At 35.2% G+C, this 22,182-nt stretch overlaps 2 protein-coding genes and 1 gene segment (V, D, J or C); 1 reads left to right on the plus strand and 2 right to left on the minus strand.

The window, feature by feature from the left end:
* The window catches only part of Stard3nl (STARD3 N-terminal like), a 69,386-nt gene extending 49,005 nt beyond the window's left edge, over positions 1–20,381 (plus strand). The window contains exons 9-10 of one of the 3 annotated variants that reach the window (XR_013088945.1): positions 15,636–15,676; positions 16,576–20,381. The gene's annotated coding sequence lies outside the window, so the exon portion shown is untranslated. Of the gene's footprint in view, positions 1–1,346; positions 1,430–15,635; positions 15,677–16,575 lie in introns of those variants that run through there. The other 2 variants (XR_013088944.1, XM_076836286.1) reach the window with 2 other exon arrangements.
* Positions 5,357–11,051, minus strand: LOC143382260 (T cell receptor gamma constant 2-like). The segment is given in 3 exon segments: positions 5,357–5,499; positions 8,541–8,588; positions 10,907–11,051. Coding segments are annotated over 3 exon segments (336 nt in total).
* On the minus strand, positions 11,087–11,224 carry LOC143397657 (T-cell receptor gamma alternate reading frame protein-like; the record flags this gene model as incomplete). Its single annotated transcript, XM_076853982.1, has 1 exon — positions 11,087–11,224. A coding segment is annotated over exon 1 (138 nt), but the record flags the coding sequence as incomplete, so codon positions are not given.
* Positions 20,382–22,182: the final 1,801 nt, after the last annotated feature.

The raw sequence follows: 22,182 nt of genomic DNA on the forward strand, positions 1-22,182 counted from the left end.
CAGGTTGGAAACCACAGAGGAGGCTGTTAGTGCCCAGCCAGTTATGTCAGCCCACAAAGCTCTCAGTGATCTCAAATATTCCTGCCTTTGTGTCTGCTTTCCCAGGGCAGGGAGGGTTCCGCATCTCTGAACAGGGGGAGGAGTATTTGGCTGAAGGAGCCATGGTCAAAGCAGGTGCATCAAGGAATTGATCTAAATCTTTTTGAGTCTGGTTACTCTCATTTTGTTTCATAATGGGAATCTCTGCTTATTTTCCAAAGAATGTGCCTCAAAAAAGTAAAGGTGATTGTAAATGAGCAAAACATTTCCAATATTAAAAAATAAGACATTTTTTAAATTCAAACTTATAAACTTTTCTAACTTTAAAAGGTTTCATTAATATAGAAAAATATACACTATTTTTTAATCACCTACCATATATTTAATATTTGTATCATTTCCTACAGAAATGCAGACACACAGAGCAAACAACTATCATATTTCTTAGTAGTATTACTCAGTAGTAAAAATGATCAGAGGACCAGAACTTTGCAAAGTTACATAAATAGATGTTAAATGAAAAGATGTTTATTCTCACTCTAATGAGAAAGAAAACAGTAATTAAAACCTCAGTGAGATTCTATTTTTCGCCTATCAGGTTAACAAAGTCCTGATGTTTGACAACATACTCACAAATTCATATACATGGGGATAGGCAAGCCATGTGGGGCTCTCTATGGAGGGCAGGTTGGCAGGGCACACAATCAGATGGACATAAAACTGGTGATTCATAGTAGCAATAAATAAACCAAGGGCCTATAAGAGGAAACTGATGTTATGTAATTTATGTTCACCAGGAAAATACTCTGGCTCTCTAAATATATATACATAAAATGAGATCTCAAATTTATAAATGAAAAAGTGCAGAATAATATATACTATATGTAGGAAAGCATAATGGGAATATACACCCATATATATGTTTATATATATTTCTATTCACAGGAATTTAAAGTAAAATATTTGGGGGTTTGAACCATGTGAATGTATTATATAATGATTTCAGTAAGTTTATCCTATTACAATATTACATTGTAATAACTAACATCCTGATTATTTTCCATTGCTTTAAAGGAATTTGCATTTGTGAAGATGCATATTTGTCTGTCATTTGACATCCTTGATTAATTTCTTATTGGACATATGTGTTAATTTGAGGCTAGTGTATGTAGTGCTATACTGAAGGAACATCCTTGCATATAATTTTAGCATATATATTTTGTTTCCTTTGATAACTGATGAATCAAATAGTGTAAACAATTTCCAGATGAATCATGTTCCTTATATGGGTGCTGTGCTCTCTCTAGGATGATGACCATTTGTGGCTTGCATCTTCGACAGCCATGTTGGAGTTCTGGAGTTGTTTAAGTCACTTGCTGGTCTCAACCCAGGCTGTACATTAGGATCACCGAACAATTGTTTATAAGTTCCTATACCCGGCCTGTGATAAGGTCTATGTCTCAGTGACTCTCAAGGGCTCCTACAAAGACAGAGAGACCCATAGGTAGAATGGACAGAGCAACAGATGTCCAGTAAGACTTGGAATCATGTGGACTCTGGGGCTTATTCAGTGTTCAACACGCGCATATTTAATACTGTGGCTTACCGGTTATCTCTGCGCATATTTAATTTTAGGGTTACTGTGTGATTAACCTGGGGTCTCTGAAATCTGGCTTGATGTAGTGAAATGGACATAATGTCTGTATGGTGGTGCAGTTGAGACATTGGAGAGAAGGTGGACCTCCCTGCAGAATTCCTGATGCTCACTACATGTTAGGTATTTCCTATTAATTCAAAGAAATCAAACAGCAAACAAATAACCTAACAGAAGATGATGGAAATCATGCATTCAGTTATGTAAGTGTTCATGGTTCATAAGAATGTTGAGTTTATAGCCTTTCAGATGAATTATGTATCATCTTGCTTTTTATCAGTTTATGTCTTAGTCCTCTAATTTTCTGGTTGGCAATTATATAGGACTTTGAGGAACAGAATGGAGAAATTCAGCTATTGTTAATTTGGCCCATTTTCTAGACAAAAAGACTTCAAACAATGAAGTCTATGAAGAAAATAATTCCAGATCATTAAAGAGAATACATAACAGGGGCCAAGGGCAGTGGTGCATGCCTGTGATCCCAGTGGCTCAGGAAGCTGATGCAGGAGGATTGCAAGTTCAAAGCCAACCTCAGAAACTTAGTGAGGTGCTAAGCAACTCAGTGAGGCCTTGTCTCTAAATAAAAAATACAAAAGGACTGGGAATGTGGTTCAGTGGTTAAGTACCCCTGAGTTTATTTCTTGGTTAAAACACACACACACACACACACACACACACACACACACACACAACAGGGGCAAGTCTTAAAGTTTTGAGAATTGTTGCCTGGAAAATTTCTCTTTTGTAAAATAATTAAGAACATATGAGGCTCTGGGGTTGTGACTCAGTGGTAGAGGGCTCGCCTAGCATGTGCAAGGTTCTGGGTTCAATCCTTGGTACCACATAAAAAATAAATAAAATAAAGGTATTGTGTTCACTACAACTAAAAAATAATTATTAAAAAAAGAACATATGAAGTTTTATTCATCAAATTTTCTTATACTTGGGAAATGTATGGATTACTCTAGCCCTACAGTGACTATTGAGACATGACTGTCTTCATTCGGAATTGTATAAACCTTTGTCTCAAGTTTTCATCAAACACCTGTGGATATAACCTGCTGTTCTAGTCTGTATTTCATCCAGCTATGTGCCATGGACTTGAATCATAGAAGGCCTATTGGTGGATGAGAGATCAGTGTGTAAAAAGCCTTCTCAGCATGAAAAATTATGTGGCAGTTGGCCTCTAGCCCTTTAATAAAAACAATAGCACAGCATTCTGTAGAGGAAATACAGGAAGGTAATGAGGATACAGAATTTTCTAAAGGGTAACTTGAGGGCAGGGCTCCTGAAGCCAGGCTGCTTAGCTTCAAGTGCCAGCCTTTTTGATTATTCCCTCTATAGCTATGGGGAAGTTCCTCAGCCATTGCCACCTCAGTTACCCCTTGTGTAAAACAGTCAGTTGTACATATCTCCTAGGCTGTTTGTGAGAATTAAATGAGGAGACATGTAGTTAATCCAGCACCTGGTACATAGTAAGCATTATAAAGCAGTTGCTATTATTACTTCATTGGGATGTCAATCACTGAATTTGAAACTGTAATCTTCAATCTTAACACATTCTTCTAAGGCTGGATAAACATAGTGTGAGAATAAACTATAATAATAATGTGCTATGTATTTCACAGAGTAAAGAAAAATGATTTTGAATGTTTTTATGACTAAAATGATACATGTACAAGGGGATAGATATGCTTATCCTTATTTGAACTTACACAATGTATACATGCATTAAACCATCATGTATTTCCATAAATATGTTTTGTGTCATTTTAAATAAAAGGAGCAAATGGTATAGCTAGTTAGAGCCATACTGAGCAGCCACGGCTCTAACTGGCTATGAAATGTGATATCTGGTCCAGGATTCCTTCCATCAGGCCATGGGACTTCTCTATAAGGGGCAGTTGTGCTGTGGGGGAAAAGATTGGACCAAGAAGGTTGCATAACCTACCTCCTTCTTGGATTCCTTAGAATGTTCCTCAAGGTGATTGTGAGGACCTTAGGGCCCAGTAATTCTACTGAAGGAGCTAGGATATCACAATACTATCCATGTCCAGAGAGAACCATTAAGGGTCCTCTTGTACATGAAGCGCAGCCTACTTCCCAACAAGAGGACACACACTCTCAAAAAGGAAGGCAGAGCTTCTATCTATGGCTAGGGGACAAATTATGGTGATTACAGAGTAGGTCACAATTTTATCTAAAGAGGAAAGACAAATTGGAAATTAGTATGTATATGAAGAGAAAACAGATGTACTCACAAACCTTTAAGAAAATTCTCTGACTCATTGTAGGATGCCTTTAGTAAAGCAGCAATGCATGCTTTTGATTTTGTTTTGTTTCTCCAAATTGATAGTGGATAAAAGGAAGACATGATATTGGGGCAATTATACACACACACAAACTAGGTTCCACTGGACCTGACTTTAAATCAATACTATTACTTAAAAAACTAGTGACTTTATAGACTGTAGGCCATAATTGTGCCTACATTGAAGGAATCTTACAGGATTCATGGATTGCCTAGTGCACGGTAGTAGCTAAGTCCCTGCTCTATTCCACCCATCCTTGCAGAAAATTGAGAACAGATCATCCTTGGTGCTTTGCTGGTATATAAATGTGTTATAAACTATTTCTGGAGTTCAACACATACAAATGCTATGGATGACTTGCCTGAACCAAGCATTACTAACTCATGTAACCCATACAGTTCTATGACACAGGATTTTCTAACTTCATTTTATAGGAAGAAATTATGGCACAGAGATTGCAAGTCTCTGAGGTCACACAGACACTAAATTCCAGACCCAGGATTGAAACCCAAGCTATCTGAGTCCTTCATCCACATCCTCAACTCCTCTGTCTCACTGCCTCTTGGGGTTTAGTGCAATATTTACATTGGTATTGTGAGGACCAGGAAACAGTGCTTGTGAGACACTGGTACAGAGCTGGGCACACACAGTGCAAGTCATGTTTTCCTATTTTCATGGGAATGTCTTAAACAAAATGAATGTCAATCTGTTACCTTTAAAAGAGCAGTAATAAGACTCTCCATTTGGTTCTGACTCCTGTTGGAGCCAGTGCCCCTAGGAAAGCCCTAAAATTCCCATCTCAGGGGTAGAAGTGAAAATTGGTGTTGGATCCTCGTTAATAACCATGGCTTGAAATCAAGATTCAGTTGTCATGCTGCTTGTCACTTTGAACTTTCAATTTATTTCCATCAAATTAAAGTCCACATGGCCCAAAGTAGACTGTTGTGTTTATTATGAAAAATAAAGAACAGAATTCAAGTAGCAAAGAAGGCAATTTCATCATGTGTGGAATGGAAGGCTTTAAGGTGGTCTCTGGTTAAAGGGCACTAGGGTTGTGTCTAGAAGCTGCCCATTGGCCCCACGAAGGTTGAGATGATTGGACTGACTGGAGGGGCTGATGGGGACTAGAAACACAAGGACTAGGTGCCACTAAGTGCTACTCATTGTTACAGAGTGAAGATGCTCCATTTGCCCACTGGTTAGAGAAACCCTTACTGCAATAGTGACAGAATTATATAGGTGAGAACCCAAGGAGCTGTAACCCAGCAAGCAAACCTAGCCAGGTCCTCGGCAGACACTCTTCAGGACAATAAACCAAGAACACAACACAACTCCGTTGTGCCACCATTTGTTAGGTACTCTTCCCATTTCTACCGACAGCTGTTCTTCTTATCAGACTGAAGGTGACGAAGGCCAAGTAGACCACACTCTTGAGGAGTAAGAGGAGGTAGGTCCAGTAGACAGAGGTGTTTGTGAGCTGCAGCCTCAGTGCATCTAAGAGAAGTCAGGTAATTAGTTTCACGTGTTCTTTTGACATGATAGGACCCTTCATGGGGGAAGTTTCCACAGATGTTTATTTTTGGTGACCTACACTGAAGTGACACCACCCCCACCAAACCCCAAAGGTCAACATCTACCACTCCCACCCAAACCACCAAGATCAAGGTTCAGCTTGTAAGTCAAGTTGATTACCAATATTTACCTTACTTACTTAGAACCTTCCTAATATTTAAAAGTAAGAATCCATGTTTAATGGATGTGTCAATGGGGAACAAAAGTATGTCTGATAACTAGATGTTAGAATTTCTTCGCCCCAACCTGTCTCTAAGTACAAATAATATATAATATTCATTGACCATTAATCAAATAACACAGAGTATGTTAAGAATTAATTTGCATGTAAAATTTTAGTCTTATTTAATCTGTATAGTAGCCTATACAAAATGGGAATAGAGTCTAGTCTGTGGTACTCCAAAGCCCATGCATCTTCCCACCCAAACATATATGTCCATGGTGTCTCAGAGTCTTGACTTTGGAATTTTTTGCTTTGTGACTCATTTATAGTTGTCTCATATGAAAACACATTGTTTGCTATGATAATATAATGCCTAGGAAGTGATGGATTAAATAAATATCCACAGTCTTTTCTGCAAAATCCAGCCCATTATGATTTTTCTACCTTAAGTAAAGGAAGTTCAAAAGTTAGAATGATCAGGAGTGGGAGAAGCTATAGCATGAGATAAAGAAAAACACACACTAAAAATTATGATTTTACCTTTTGAATAAGCTTCAGATTCAGTGGTATTGATAACTAGAAGAAATAAGAGCAAGTAGAAGTCAATTATCATGTCCATTATTTGACTGTATGTGCCTGGGTATGGGTAAACTTCAATATCAACACTGGAGAGACAGTCAACCAAAAGTTAATATCTTTGAGTGACCATTGCTGTGCCAAGCACTGTTAAATGTTCCACACTGTTTGTATCTCCAGTGACACATAAGTGTGTTCAATTATGGATGGTAACCATTTTATGAATGAGGAATTAATTATAAATGGTGTAGCATCATCAGGTATCTTAATTATTCTTAGCATATATCCTTTTCTCTCTCTTTTTTTCCACTCTCTCTTTTTTTAACCATAGATTCAGCATTTCAGTGCAAGTCTTTCTAATGACACAAGATAGGAATTTTTACTTTCCTAATTCTCTGAATAAACCTAAGGTGAGAGCTGTATTTATCTATCATGACTCCTAGGAAATGATGGATTAATTAAAATGTCACTCCTTCTATTCTGACACATCTAATCATTCTGATTTCTCTAACTTACACGAGGGAAGTTCAAAAAGTAAGATGCTCAGGAGGAGGAATATTGTATAGCATGATACGAAGACAAACGTGCTAAAACCTACCACTTTCACATTTCAGATGAACTTTTCTGGCATTAATAGTGGTGAAAGCTAGAAGAAAAGAGAGCAAGATTGAGTCAAGTATTCTTGTCTATTATTTGAAAGTTTATGTATGTGTACACATACACGTATTTATATGCAAGTAAATTAATATACACACATCTCTGGAAGCATAGAAGACATAATCATTAAAACTGAGTCCCACAGTTCCAAAAATAGTCTGATTCCAGATAATTGAGCAGCTATCATATAATATTTTTCCACACACAAAGATATTGAAATTCATGAAAGAATTTTTTTTCCTTTTTATCATAACTAGATTATAATATCCAAGACTGATCTTCCTCCTTACTCAAAGCTCCTCACAAGTAGGCACAAATATGTCAGTGGGAAAATAAAAGAATCAGCTGCTTTTCAGGTTTCTGCTCACACTCCTAATACGATGTTACACCTAAAATGAATCTGTCCAATATTAGAGTCAATGACAGAATCATGCACATTTGAAGGAGTCTTAATTAGAGAAATTTCCTTTGCTTAGTACTTTTCCAAATCATGCGTATCCCCAATATTCCAGGTTCATGCACACGATTTCCTGAAGGTTTGGTGTTTGTAGGCATGACAATATCAATATTAATTAAAGTTCATATACATTGAGTGATCCCTGTTTGCTTGGCACTGTGTTAAATGCTTCACATGAATTATCTTGTTTAAATCCTCAGTCACACTTAAGTGAGTTGTATTGTGGCAGGGGCGGTTACTGCGGATTGAACTCAGGGTTGCTTTATCACTGAGCTCTACCCCTAGTCCTTTTAAAATTTTATTCTAAGTCAGGTTTTCACTAAGTTGTTGAAGTTGGTCTTGATTTTCAATCATCTTGCCTCAGCCTTACGAGTCACTAGGATTGCAAGCACACACTACTACACATGGCTGAGTTGCATTATTGATAGTCTCATGTCATGAATGAGGAAATAAAATTTGAAGGGTTTACATAACTAACTAAGAGCCCTATCAGTGAATTGCTGGGTAAATATCTGATGATATCGAGGGGATTTTTTTTTTTAATGTGGAAATTACTTTGCATATAGATACAGAGAAAATAATTTATACAGAAACAAACAATTCCACCACTCTGGACACTAAGAAAATCCCCTAGAACCTTGAGTATTCTTAGAAAATGCCTTTAAAAAAATAGGTGCTGAGCATTTCAGTGCCATTCTCTCTGGAGATAGAAAGATAGGCCCAATCACATTTTTAGTTCTCAGAATAAAACTCAGAGTAACAGTTGTATTTACCCACAGCTAGGAAACAAAACTAGAGTAATCTGCTATCACTCTTTCCCCAGTCATTGCACATAGTAGACAAATGAATGAATGAAGTCCCTTTGTTGAAATGCTTCAGAGCCTATGGCTGTATCCTCTTATTTACAGTCATCTCATACCAGCGTCTGTAGTTTACTGTGTTAATATGATGCCAAGGAAACAAAGAACAACTTAAAGTGACACTCAGTCCATTTTGGAACAACCAGATATTCTGATTTCTCTGTCATAAGTGATGAAGTTCAGAAGTTAAGATGATCAGAGGAGGGAAAATGATATCGAATGAGGTGAAGGCAAACACACTAAAACTCACCATTTGTAACTTTCAAATCGGCTTCTCTGGGATTCATAGTGGTGACAACTAAAAGCAATGAGAACAAATATCACTCAATTATTCACGCCCATTATTTTAAAGCATGTGAGTGTGTGTGTATATAGACAATGGTTGTTTTGGTTGGTTCTTTTTCTACTGGACATGTTCTTGTCTATATGAATATACTTAACACTCTGCAATATTATTGAACATTGACTTATTTTTTGTGTGTATTTTAAAAATGGAGTTGAGGTATAGGTCTTAGGGGTAAGTCTCTAGAAATAAAATATCAGTATGGTTATATTTGAATTGAAAATACCATTAAAAACTGATTATAATGGATCTAAACTCGGTGGTAGAGTGCTTATCTAGCATGTGTGAGGCACTTGGTTTAATCCTCACCACCATATAAAAATAACTAATAGAATAAAGGTATTGTGTCCATCTACAACAAAAAAATTGTTTTTTGAAAAAAAGTGTATCTCTTTCCTTAGAGTGATATATTCACTAAAAGATAAATGAAAATCATTTTTTACCAGGAATCATTTGAGGTAAATAGAAGAAAGTACAGTTCCTAAGTAATAAAGTCTATGTGCTCTTTAAGTTCTCTCAAAGCTTATTGTAAACATGGAAATACCATTTTATCTCCCTTCAAAATAATCACTTCATTAATTCATTTCCATGTGCTATTTTTCAGCTTTTACCAAACCAAACCAAACCAAACCAAAACAAAAAAGAACCTTCAAAAAGCAGCATTGGAAAAGATGACATTGACAAAAGCTCTCTCCTCAGCTCTGGAGCCAGAGAAGCCCATGAGAAACATTTGTTTTAGAAATCAGTGCCTAGTAAATTATTATTAAACTGGAACCTCTCTCCTACATGAGATTCATCACCATGTAACTTAATATTCTTTTCAATTTTCTCTGATCAATAGAACAATCTGAACCTAATTGGACACTTAGGCACAGTGGTTAAGTTAACCTTGTTGCCTATTTGCCTCCCCTCTGTTTCTCAGCATGGAAAACAGAAAATTGGGGTTGGTTTTGTATTCTTGTTTAGTTGATTTTAGGAAAGGATGTAAGTACAATAAATATAGAAATATCTGAATCCATGTTTTTAAGAAAACATTTTTTTTTTCTAAAAGCATTTCATTTGATCTTTGTCATAGCTCCAGGGAAAACCAGGCAACTGTTCAGACTTCAGTAGTGATTGCAGAAAGTTAGGGTCCCAGCGACTGAAGGCTTACTTGGGAAACTGGGATGGACTATGGCAAAGCTCTTCACCCCGTTTGCCACGTGCCAGTTTCTCGCTGGCACAATAGGGGCTCGGAGCCACAGGGAAAATTACAAAGAGATTGCTTCCCATGCCCACTAGGCCTTTTGGACTGTTGTTTAACACTCAGGACTGTGAATATGCAGTGAGTCACTGGACCACTGCAAGGCCTCTGCACATTCAGGCTTCTGCCTATCTGTGTTGGCTATGTACCTCACTGCAACCAAACGATTCCTTTGGGACATTGTGCCTGAGTCCTATGTGGTCCTAAGTGACAGGGAAAAAGGATTCTCTCTTGACTGCAATACGTCCTACTGGCAGCACTAACTCTAGAATATTCATCCACATTCCAACTCAGGCCTGGCATATGCGAATAGAACAGGAAATATTTATGTAGCTACATTTACCAATGGAAGGAGAAATTCGTCATGGAAAAATGGAGTATCTTCATACACATTAGGCTCATTGAAGCATAAATTATGAAATTCTTTCTAACAGTGATATATAAAATAAAAATAAGAAATACTTAAAGCTAACATAAAACTTCAGTGGCCAAGATTATTCCAAATCTTTTGGTGGTGTTGGTCCATGCTCCTGCTTTTTTGTCTGAGCATAATTTTTTCAATTAAGAACTCATTGTAAGTTAACCTGTGCATAGCAAGATTGAAGTGGGCAACTTTACTTGCTTCATAGAACATTTCCGAAATATACATAATTGTTTTGATTTCTAAATCATGTAAAATCATCAAAAGTAGAAACTTCTTTTTAATATTTTACAAGTATTGAGCTGCTAGATACTTTGTCTTATTTTATATAGTCCACATAAAAATTATAAAACACATCCTGTAGTTTTAATACTATAAATATTGAACTGAGGCTGAGAAAGCTGAAATAAATTTTTCAGAGTTTTCTCCAAATTATGTACCATTTCATTTCTATGGGGAAAATCACAGGATATATATTCTGCCATTAAACGTTATTATATTTAAGAAAGATTTAGACTTGATTTCATTAATGCTTGGAAGGAAAGATGTGGTATTCCCTTTCAAATTTTTTTTTTCTGGAAATTTATGTTTACATTTAAATGCACATACCTTTCCTTATCGCAGGAAAGATAATCTCTTGATCAACTCCTCTTTTATTATTCTCGTGTTTGACGATACACTTGTGCTCTTTATCCATTGACTCTCCAGTCACGGTTAGCCAGCTCATCTTCATGTATGTGTCCTTAGTCTTCATGGTATTTCCCTGATGGGATTCCAGAATCCTATAACCTCCGTTTTCTTTCCAATATACCTTAATAACATCAGGGAAAAAGTTCTCCAGAAGACAAAGATATGTTCCAGCATTATGGAGATTTGTTTCAGCAACTGAAGGAAGAAAAATCGTGGGCTTGGGGGAAATGTCTGCATTAAAGCTTTTATCTGTAGAGGAAATAGAAAATAGATTTTAAAAGGTTATTAGAGAGTTACAAACATTGGTTGGTTTGGAATAACCTAACACATATCAATAGGAAGACAAGCTGCCATTGAATTAGTGCCCACCATGGCCTTTTATTCCCCATAGGTTGCAGGGAGCTTATCATAGTCCTTATTTTACAGATGTGCAAAAAGGTTCAAGAGGTTAAGTAACTAGCCCAAAGACACAGCTATGAAGTGGAAGATCTAGAAGGAAGCTTGATTTTTGTTCTTTTTTCCACATGCTAAGAGAGGTGTGACTTTGAATCGTTCCTGAAGGAGGCTTCCAACATTCTTGAACCCATTAACTTTTTGTTTACATCTCCTTAGTTTTCTCCTAGTAGAGTATGTGTTGTCAAGATGGATGAAGAGGAGCAGAAGACAACCAGACCTTTTTAGTGATCTTTCTAGATGAGGCTCTGTGGTCCCTTCTAAAGTACTTCCCTTGTCCATCCTTTGTCACTTCTGCTCTCTGGACATGTAATTCACTGTCTCATGCTCTGCAACTCTGCAAACTAGTCTTCATTTAGCAAATTCTAGAATACATCCTATTTATCTTATTTCTCATAAAAATAAATGCCAGGAGGAAGCTTTTCATTTTTCTTTGTAACAACACGCTGTTACTTGTTTCAATAGGCCTCTACTTCCTTGTGTACCTGTAATCTGTCAGGTTGGTCTCTTGGCTTTAAATGCAGATGCACACCTACTTGTGAAGCTCCTGAAGTTTCTAACTTTATTTAACATTTTGCTTTAACATCTGTCCTATTATAGGATTTTGGGTTGGGCAGTATTTAAAGCCGCACCTCCAAATTATTCAGTGTTTTGAATTTAGACAGAAAATATCAACATTTCCTCAGAAAACTATTTAAAATTTGTATTGATTATTTTCAGAAATGTTCTTGTATTAATTTTACCAAACAATGTGCTTATCAATAGAAAATGTTCATCAAAAACATTTTATTTGGGAATATCATTTGAAGTTCAAGGGTCACTAAGATACACCAAGGGTGTATTTTTTTGTACTTATTTCATTAGGGTGAGGGAATATACCTATCAGTATATTTGTATTTGACTCTCACAAAATTTGCATTATCGCAGTCTCCTACATCTTTCCTTTGGAATTCAATCTGTCTTTTCATCTTAACCTACTAAATAAAACATATATGTAGTTGATGTAAGGTTAAAAGTTATAGTTCCAAGAGTTTCTTGCAGACATAATGTAAAAATGTACAACAAATCGTGATTTATTTACAACTCCATACCTTGCATATCTTGAATGTTAACTGGTTTTACAATTTATTTTTAACACAATTCCTTGTTATAAATGATGGAATTATTTCAATTTGATTGCAAGTTGAAACTCAGACGCCTTACAGATATTATCTTAGGACTAATTTGAATTTAGTATAATAATTCAACAGGTGATTTATTAAGAAAAAAAAAAGAATCAGATTTCACGCTTGAGAAGAAAAGAACAAAAGTTCTTGATGATTTCTGTCTGGGTAGTAGCAAAGTTCCTAACTTGTATACAAAATCAGTAAGCATATAATGTTAATATTCCTGATGTGTTATAAATATATTAGGGGCATAATGTGTTTATTTTAATTTTGTACATCTTTCTTTTAGTGTAAATAGTAAACATACTGCATATTTATCCAACTGTATACTTTATTTGTAGTTTCAAAGGTATGTTATAAAAGGTGATTAATTTTTCAATTGTAAATTTTGTAATTTTAGTAAAATAATGTATTAATAAATCTAATTTTCATCTTAGAAGCTGTGTTTCTTGATGGAATATTTCTGATTCATTATAATAAAGCAATTAAAAATCAAATGATGAATTGGAAAAATTCCTGTACAATACCCCATCTGTATTACCTGTTGTATCTTTTCCTTAGGTAGTTTAAATTTCATACTTTTGAGTACAGAATGTGTCTTGAACTGCCTCAAGGTAATAATGAACAAAGTATTACAAAGTATACTTGATTATATAGAGTTAGAACTTATATTCTGAATGCTACATGGTTTTGAAAGCATTACTTTAAAAAATTATATATTAAGATTTTTTGGGAGTATGGGTACCAGGAATTGAACTCAGAGGCACTCAAGCAGTGAGCCCATCCCCAGCCCAAATTTTTGTGTTTTATTTAGAGACAGGGTTTTACTAAGTTGCTTAGCACCACACTTTTGCTGAGGCTGGCTTTGAACTCATGAGCCCCCTGTCTCGGCCTTCCAAGCCAGTGGGATTATAGACGTATACCACTGCACCCCCAGCAAGATATTTATCATGATCAAAATTTTTATAATATGGCAAATGGTAGCCACTCTGTTTTATTTGAATAATAAATAAAATGGTTATCAATACATCTTATTTAAATAAATAAATAAAGCTGTTTGATTAATTTATGTATGTTCATTTGCCTCATAAAGGAGTGCATTTTGATTTAAATACCTAAGTTTGTATTTTAAGATGCAGTCATACAAATTTCATATAAATTTGCCAAATATCAACTGCTTGTCTATTAAAAGTATTTTCCAAATCTACATATGAGAACTTATTTAAAGGTTGTCTATTTTTCCTTGATCAAATAACACTACCTACTTCATATTTAAATATTTATTTCAGATTTATGACAATTTTCCAACTATATTTAAAAGATTTATAGTGTTGCCATTTTCTGTATGAATCCAAAGTTCTTTTCTGATAAATATTGGTGGGATAATAATAATAATATTATTGTTTGTCTAAAATTTTGAGACCATTTATATTGATGTTAGAGATGTTACTAATTAAGATAAAGAAATAAGATTCAAAGTATGTAGAATCACTTTTTAAAAATGCACATTTTGGACTGGGACTATGGTTCAGGGTAGTGTCCTTGACTGGCATATGTGAGGCACTGTGTTCGATTCTCAGCACTGCATAAAAAAAATAAAGGTCTATCAATAACTAAAACTTTAAAAATCTTTATAAAACATGCACATTTCAGTTTAATTATTCTTGCCAAGTGATGGAAAATTCAGATTCAATTTTTTATGAGTGAATGTTAAGGTAAACAATATTTGAGCTATTAGAAATATTGTGGAATCTTCTGGAAAATTTCTGCTCTGTGGTAAGTGTTATTATTTGAAAGCAACGCTCTGTAGTGAAGATGATTCTCTCTTTACATTTAAGTTGGAAGAATAGTAATGGGGGTTCTATTTTGTATTGAGTACTGTGCCAAGAATTTTACTCACATCATCTCATTTGATTATCACATAACTTTGCTAGGTTCATATTATTATCCCATCTTATGAATTGGGAAATTAATGCCAAAGAATAATTGTCCAAATTTACTAAACTGTAAGCAAGGGAGCTGGAGGTTCAAGTCTGCTTGCCTTCAAAGCTCAGACTTCCAGAACACATTTCACCAGAGAATAGGGAATGTGTGCCCCCATTGAGTCTATCATCATCTTATCTACAAGAAGGAACTTTGTTCCAGTATCAAACACTTTCATATCATTATACAGTTTTATATAAGCATTTTGTAGAAGTTCACATGTACACAAAGTCAAATGCTGTTATTACATTATCTGGACAATATTGTCTCTTTTCCTTTAGTATAACATTTGGTTAAAATCTCTCCTAAGATTGCTACATCGATTTCCCCCTCACATTCCTCTTTTTTCTAAACATTCTTACTATTTTCCCAAGAGGATCATTTTTTGCCTTCCTTCTATCTCCTTGGAAATGGACTCTTAGGATACTCACCTGTGACAACAAGTTTGGTTCCACTACCGAAGACTTTCTCAAAGTTGTTCCACAGTGACAGAAACCTCTTCAAAAACATTAGATGTATTTGGCTTCTCTGAGTTCTTCAAATTCTAGTGGCAACATGGTGGACTAGAATTTTTAAGAGAATAGGGTTTTGGTTCTGGTTAATTTCACTCAGCAAGTTCTATGGCTGAGCAAATCAATTAACTTTAAGGGTTTTGATGTTACATTTATCTTAAAACGACGACAGTGGTGTCAGTCAATTTAAACCAGAAATGAAGTGAGTCTAAAATCAACAATTTGATTAAAATATTATAGAAATATTATGGAAACACAGCAGATTGTTATCATCATTATCATTGTTATAATTAGAAACTTGCTGCTACGTCTATGGGCTTCAACATGACAATTAATTTCACAGGACTAAGCTTTGGCCTTACCCATCAAAGTTGGGGGTTGCAATTAGATCCATGGTGATTAAGGAGGAAGAGTTGTTCCTCTGTCTTCTGTTCAAATATGTCAGGAATTCTCAAAGCCATCATCATAGGAAATGTTCCTTTTACACTAGCAAGCTTTATCAGGCTCTTATCTGTCTTATCCTCTCCTTTTCAGCAAACAAAGGGAGCCCCAGCTCAAACCAGCAGGTGCAGTTGGTAAGTGGAAACACTTCACTTCTGCTGTCCAAAATAATTATTCTTTTCCCAACCAGCAGCCCCACACGTGTGAATTCTAAGCTTTGTCTAGAATGTTCAGCCTCAACTTTTTTTGATGATTTTTGTGCCAAAGTATATGTTACAACTGCTGGCTTGGGTTGTTGAGGCAGAATGACCAGAGAAATGACAAGAAGCCTGGTCCTCAAAGCCATCTTAGGTCACTGTGTGCTATCTGCCTGACCTATGTGCTGAGAGACCCTGCGTGTGCATCACATGAAATGTCATGAGACCCACATCTCCAATGCAGGGCTGGAATGCAATGAGTTTAATGATCCTTCCCTCAGTTCCCCAAGTGGAGGTTGAAAGTGATGTCCTCACTACATGTGGCTTGCTTCAGAAGGGGCTTGCCCATTGCAATTCTTTTCTAATTTTATAATGGGAAAAAGCATCATATTTAAAAATTAAGTGTGCTACTTTTATCAGTTATTAAAAAGCATATATTCCACTACATTTTTCTTCTACTTTGACCATGAAGTCTCTGTGCTTGTTGCTAGATAATCACAGGACTTTTTTCTTATCCTTAGTGCTTTTGACCTATTTTTATTGAATGATCTGACTCTACTTGTGTATTTTTTTTTAAAGAGAGAGTGAGAGAGAGAGGGAGAGAGAGAGAGAGAGAATTTTTAATATTTATTTGTTTTTAGTTTTTGGCAGACACAACATCTTTGTTTGTATGTGGTTCTGAGGATCAAACCCCGGGCCGCACGCATGTCAGGCGAGCGCAGTACCGCTTGAGCCACATCCCCAGCCCCTCTACTTGTGTATTTTATTTTAGATTTTCTCAAATAGATATTGGTAATAGATTGTTTAAATATATGATCCATGGTTTGTGTATATAGCATGTTTCTCTTTTGTTCCCAGGGTTTTCAAGATTTGTAAAGACTAGCTCAAATAAGGCACAAAGGATGGAGAAAAGGTTTGCAAATCTTGGCTCTGTTACAGAGATGCCGACATGCTGAATTTAAACATACTGAAGGTGCTGGAACAGAATATGAAGTTTTCTTTTCCCAAATTATTCCATTACAGTGGTTGCCTTTTTGTCAGAAATGGGAATAAGTCAGGCTATAATAGGGTACTATCTTTGTACCTTTAGGAAGAGGTACCCTTCAAGGTCAAAATATCAGCCTACAATGAACTCAGTTGATGCTATTTTTGGAGATAGCACTGGTAACAGGAAAAGAAAAAGTAAAAAAAAAAATTAACATGAATTTGGCTATTATTACTTGGGACTAAGATCTTTGCAGTTTATATTGACTTCACACCTTTATAGAATAATAATGAATGGAAAAAATGCTTTCTTTTTGCTTTGTGAGGTGATAATACCCAGTGATATCATTCAGGGGTTCAGGGGTTTCAAATGGACACTCACACATGAGTTGATTTAGAACTCTCCTGAGTGATAGGTGTTTTTTTTGGGGGGGGGGGGATTGAACACAGGAATTCTTAACCATAGAGCTACATTCCCAGTCATTTTTGTTAAAAGTTCTTATTTTGAGACAAGTTCTCACTAAGTTGTTTAGGGCCCCATGGATAAATTGCTGAGGTTTAGGAAGTTATGATCCTCCTGCCTCAGGTCCCCCACATCCTTGGGGTTACAGGCATGTACCACCATGTCTGGCGTGATAGATTTTTTCAATACAGATTAAGCCTGAACAAAATTTTTAACAAAATATAAGAGTACAAAAAACAATATTTCTTGCCGGCATGGTAGAGCTTGTCTGTAAACCCAGTGGCTTGGGAGGCTGAAGCAGAGTATCGCAAGTTCAAAGCCCACCTCAGCAAGAGGCCCTAAGCAACTTAGTGAGACCCTGTCTCTAATTTAAAAAAAATAAAAAAGAGCTAGGGATATGGCTCAGTGGCTAAACACCCCTGGGTTCAATTCCTGCTGCCAAAAATCAAATAGATATATATGCAATATTTCTTAAGCTCTATTTTTATCAATGTGTACTTTGTACACATAAATCAATTAGGAAAGTAAATTTTATAAGTAGAAATCTGTTTATGTTTTCAAGTTGTGGGTGGAAACAAACTTTTTAAAACACCATAGATAGCTACTGAAAAAAGAGGGAGCACCTTGTATTCAGTTAGATAATATATGAGATTTAAGATCATATATATTCCATTCTAATCACTTTTAGAAGTGGTACATTTAATCTTGTATATAAAAAGCATTTGTTCTAAAGTGAGTAATAGATTAAATAGTGGATAATACATTTATTATTATTCCTGAGTTTAGATAGCCCTCCTTTCCTGGGTTTGAATCATAAACAAAGAATCAATATGGCATCGTCTGCCAACTGCCAGTCATTGGAATAGATAATTTCTACATTTAATTTCAGTGAAACTTTATAATATCGACCTAAGGTAGATGTCATTATCTTCTTTATACAGATCAACTAGAATGAAAAATTTCAAAATTTGCTCAGTTACTGAATAATTTTAAGTACATATCAGAAGAATGTTCATGAAGTAACATGGAGTATATAAACAGATACATTATTGTGTATCTAGTATGATTCTAATTTTGTAAAATAAAAATGAAATTTTCACAGATAAAACTCTTAGGTGAAACTATAATGAAAGGATAATGACTATGAGTGACAATATACATTTTAAGTTTTTGCTTATTTTTATGTATTTTATAATTTTTCTATAATTAGTAAGAATTTTAATCAGGTAATGACTCTTTAACCAAATTTTACTTGCTGAAGGATGGGTACATGGAAAGTGGTAGTTCCAGAAATCATATTCTAGAATTGAAGCTGTGTCTTTCCTTGTACTGAAAATCCTTCTCAGAGAACTAATTTATTTAATTCCATTGCTACAATTCACATTGGGTCCATTGGAAAAAAGAGGACCAGAAAATTGTTTTCAAATTATTGATTTCTTCAAATAGTATCAATCACTAAGGAAATCAAGATGTATAATTCATTTCATTTTTTCAATGCTTTATCAACTTTATGAAAAATATCTGAAAACTTCCATCTCAGTGGATCCAATAAGCAAGGATCATCCTTTTGAGATTTTCTCCCTCATTCAGGCAAAACTGAATTTTTAAGTCTAATGAGGGATTGAAAAAAAACTTGTTGAACTGAATTTAAAAAACAAGAACGAAGGCAAAATATACCTTATATCATTTTTTGATATGGCCATACTGTGACAAAACAAATTTGTTTACAGTACAAGAAATGGGACACATGGGCACTCTAACACTGAGCCCAGTCCTTTTTATTACTTTTTTATTTTGAGACAGGATAAACCATTACGTTGTTTAGTCTGGCCTCAAAACTTTTAATCATCCTGCCTCAGCCTCCTGAGTAAAGTGGCTGGGATAACAAAGGAAGGTGCCTAACATTTAGTATTACTGATCCTGTGGCCAAATCATCAAATATTTCATCTTTCCATAACCTAATGACCACTTTAACAGATGTTAACCCCACTGAGTACTTTTAGAATCAAATAAATCAAATTACTAGGCTAAACAGGCTTAGAAACTTTTCAACAAAGAAATAACACAGGCACCTAATACCTCCCTCCACTAGGGATCCATGGATACTCCAAATCTCCCATCAGAGTGCCTGTTAGGACTTGGACCAAGTCACCTGACCTCTTAGGAGATCCCACTACAATGAATAACCAAACCAGGAGCAATTCCAAAATCTCTGAGTCAGCCTAGGCCCTGGAGCCTATAACACTTGCATTATTGCTTCCCCATCCCTATCTAACCCTGCAGAATTGAAGAAAAAAGAAAAAAAGAAATGACCTATAATGATGAGCTTTGTTCCAGGACCAAACACTTGGATTATTCTGCCATTTATTAACTAGCTATTTTAATAAGTCTTTATAAAAAATCTCCTTTTGCATTTACTTTAAAATTTCAGCAATATTTTTCAATATTTATATAAAACATAAAAAGTTAAATTTGCTGACATTAAACAAAGGCAAAGCTCAAACAAAATCACATTAGAATAGAGTGTGTAATCAGGAATTTAAGGCCCGAGCACACTGTGCCGGGGCAAGCTTGGGTTTTGCTATCACATATGTGGGAAACTCTGATTTGATCATTTTTAACGACTTTGCCAGAAGCATTTAAATCTCCTCCCTTATTAAAGGGTCTCCATGTATAAAGTAGTTCTTGGCCTAGAATGTAATTTACATTATTTACTATTTCTTCAATTTCAAAGAGAACCAGTAATAGAAATTATATATTTGAGCATTTAATAAATATATATTCAATGTGATTCATAGGTATTTTGTAATTCATATGTATGGATGGGTAGACATCTGGATTGATAATAAAGTAACTTCTGTTTAGAACCCAATTCCCCTTAATAAGGACTTGATGAATTGTGAGAATGTGAATGCTTAATGATGATCCCTTAAGCACTTCATTGATGATTGACTGCTCTCTTTGACTTGAAAATACCACTTTAGCTCCAGAGCATTGAAACTACTCATCAGAGGCCCCTAGCCAGTGAGTGTTCTTGCAGAAGTCCCATCATGAGTGTTGTAACTAAAAATGTAATTCAGCACAGCTACTGTAGCTTTTTTTTTTTTACCAGTTTCAATATTTCTGACACACTTGATGTCAATACATAAATAAAATTGAGGGCAATCGTATCAAAATGACTTGCCATTTTATAGAAAGAAGTACTCTAAGATTCATCTCTTGAATATTTAGTAAATTTATATTCATTATGACTTCCATGATCTCTGTTGGAGAAAAAGAGAGTAATTTCAGTACCATGATTAAAACAAGCATTGTGTTCTTGCATGAGTAATATTACAAACTGTTACTAAACTGTACATTAAAAAGTCCCTGTAAAAATTCAAGCTACAAGAAGAGGAAATATTCCAATTATTAAAACATTACTTATTGTTTGTGATATTATAAAATGGTTCATTCCAAGTGTTTTGGAATAGACAAATCTCCCCTGAATCCCAGACTTTGAAACAGTTACTAGTCCTGTGACTAGGAAGTAACTGCGTTTCTCTAAGCCTTACTGTTTTCATCTGTAAAAAGGAAATGAGACATTTTCTTATATAGAGCTGTTGAGTGATGAAAGAGAGCACTGTAACTCTAGCATGTTGTCTGCCCTCCCAAAAATTACCTATAATTTTTCTCTTTAATGAGATAATATTGTGCCATTTCATCAAATTATTCCTCCAAACACAACACTTATTGAATATCACTCATCCAATATATCTAGGACCAGAAGTGTCTCAAGAGTTTGGATTTTTACAGTTTCCGAAATATGCATTCTAAATGTGGATGTAATAATCAACAAGTACTACATAAATTGAAATAGGAAAAGAGCTCATGAACCCAGTACCTCCTATGCCTATGGAAGTCACAAATGAATAAACACACCGGGGTCCAATCAAGGCAAAATCTAGAACACAAATTAGTGGGCCTGGAACATTTTAATTGCTGAGAATATGTGTTATCTACCATTTTATCTCCAGCATCTTACATCAAAACCATCTTCAATAAATATGTGTAGAGAGAATGAATGAGCAAATGAGGATGGAAAAACCACAAAGAGTCATTTCATACACCTCAATTGAAATGGTTTGTGCAAAATGCAAATTCCTGTGAATGAGGCCATCTATTTACAGGCAATTTAACAAGTCACAGTAGCATATTTTTTTCTAAGGAATTAAAAAAATATAAAGTGTGGTTTATTAATGTTCTATAATAAAAATTAATTTTTGCACAGTTGTTAGGGACAAGATTAAAACCAAGGATATAATCGGAGCAAGTTGTATTCCATGCTTGTATAATTATGTCAAAATGAACCCTAACAATATTTACAACTAAAATGTACTAATAAAAAAAGGGAAATAGATTTTTCAGATAATCTGGAGAACAGAAGACTATATCAATATGATCTCAAAATATAAACATAGCAAGTAATAAATAAATGAGAAATGTGGCATTTTTGAAAGTGGAGAACTTGGTTTGCACAAAAGAGAACCCTCACACAAAAAAATCTATCAAAAAGTATCTTACACCAATAACTTACACCAAAGATCTACAGAAATGGTCCTCAAAACATTAAAGGCTAGAGCCTTAGGTTTTTGTGTGTATGTGTGTTATGCATGTACAGTTTCAATCTCCTTTCTAATGGGGAAGACCATTCCATGTGCAAAGCAGTTTTGTTTCTATATCCAACAGCCCAGACCTGCAGAATGACTGTTCATGTTCTGAGAACAAGAATGTGGCAGAGTCAGATAAGACTGAAAGGACATTATTTTTTCTAACAAGTGTGTATCCATTTTATATTGGTAAGAAAAACATTTAAAAAGCTACTTACCAAGAGGAATTACTGTGAGTTTATTTCCTTTGGCAAGTATCTGAATGCAGTCTGCACCATCACACTGGTCAAAACATCTTCAAAAATCTCAGCTTCCTACCAAGCTTCATGACCTGACCAGCACTTTAG

The sequence above is a fragment of the Callospermophilus lateralis genome, chromosome 1 (assembly GCF_048772815.1).
Source record: "Callospermophilus lateralis isolate mCalLat2 chromosome 1, mCalLat2.hap1, whole genome shotgun sequence".
In the NCBI taxonomy this organism is placed as follows: Eukaryota; Metazoa; Chordata; class Mammalia; order Rodentia; family Sciuridae; genus Callospermophilus; species Callospermophilus lateralis.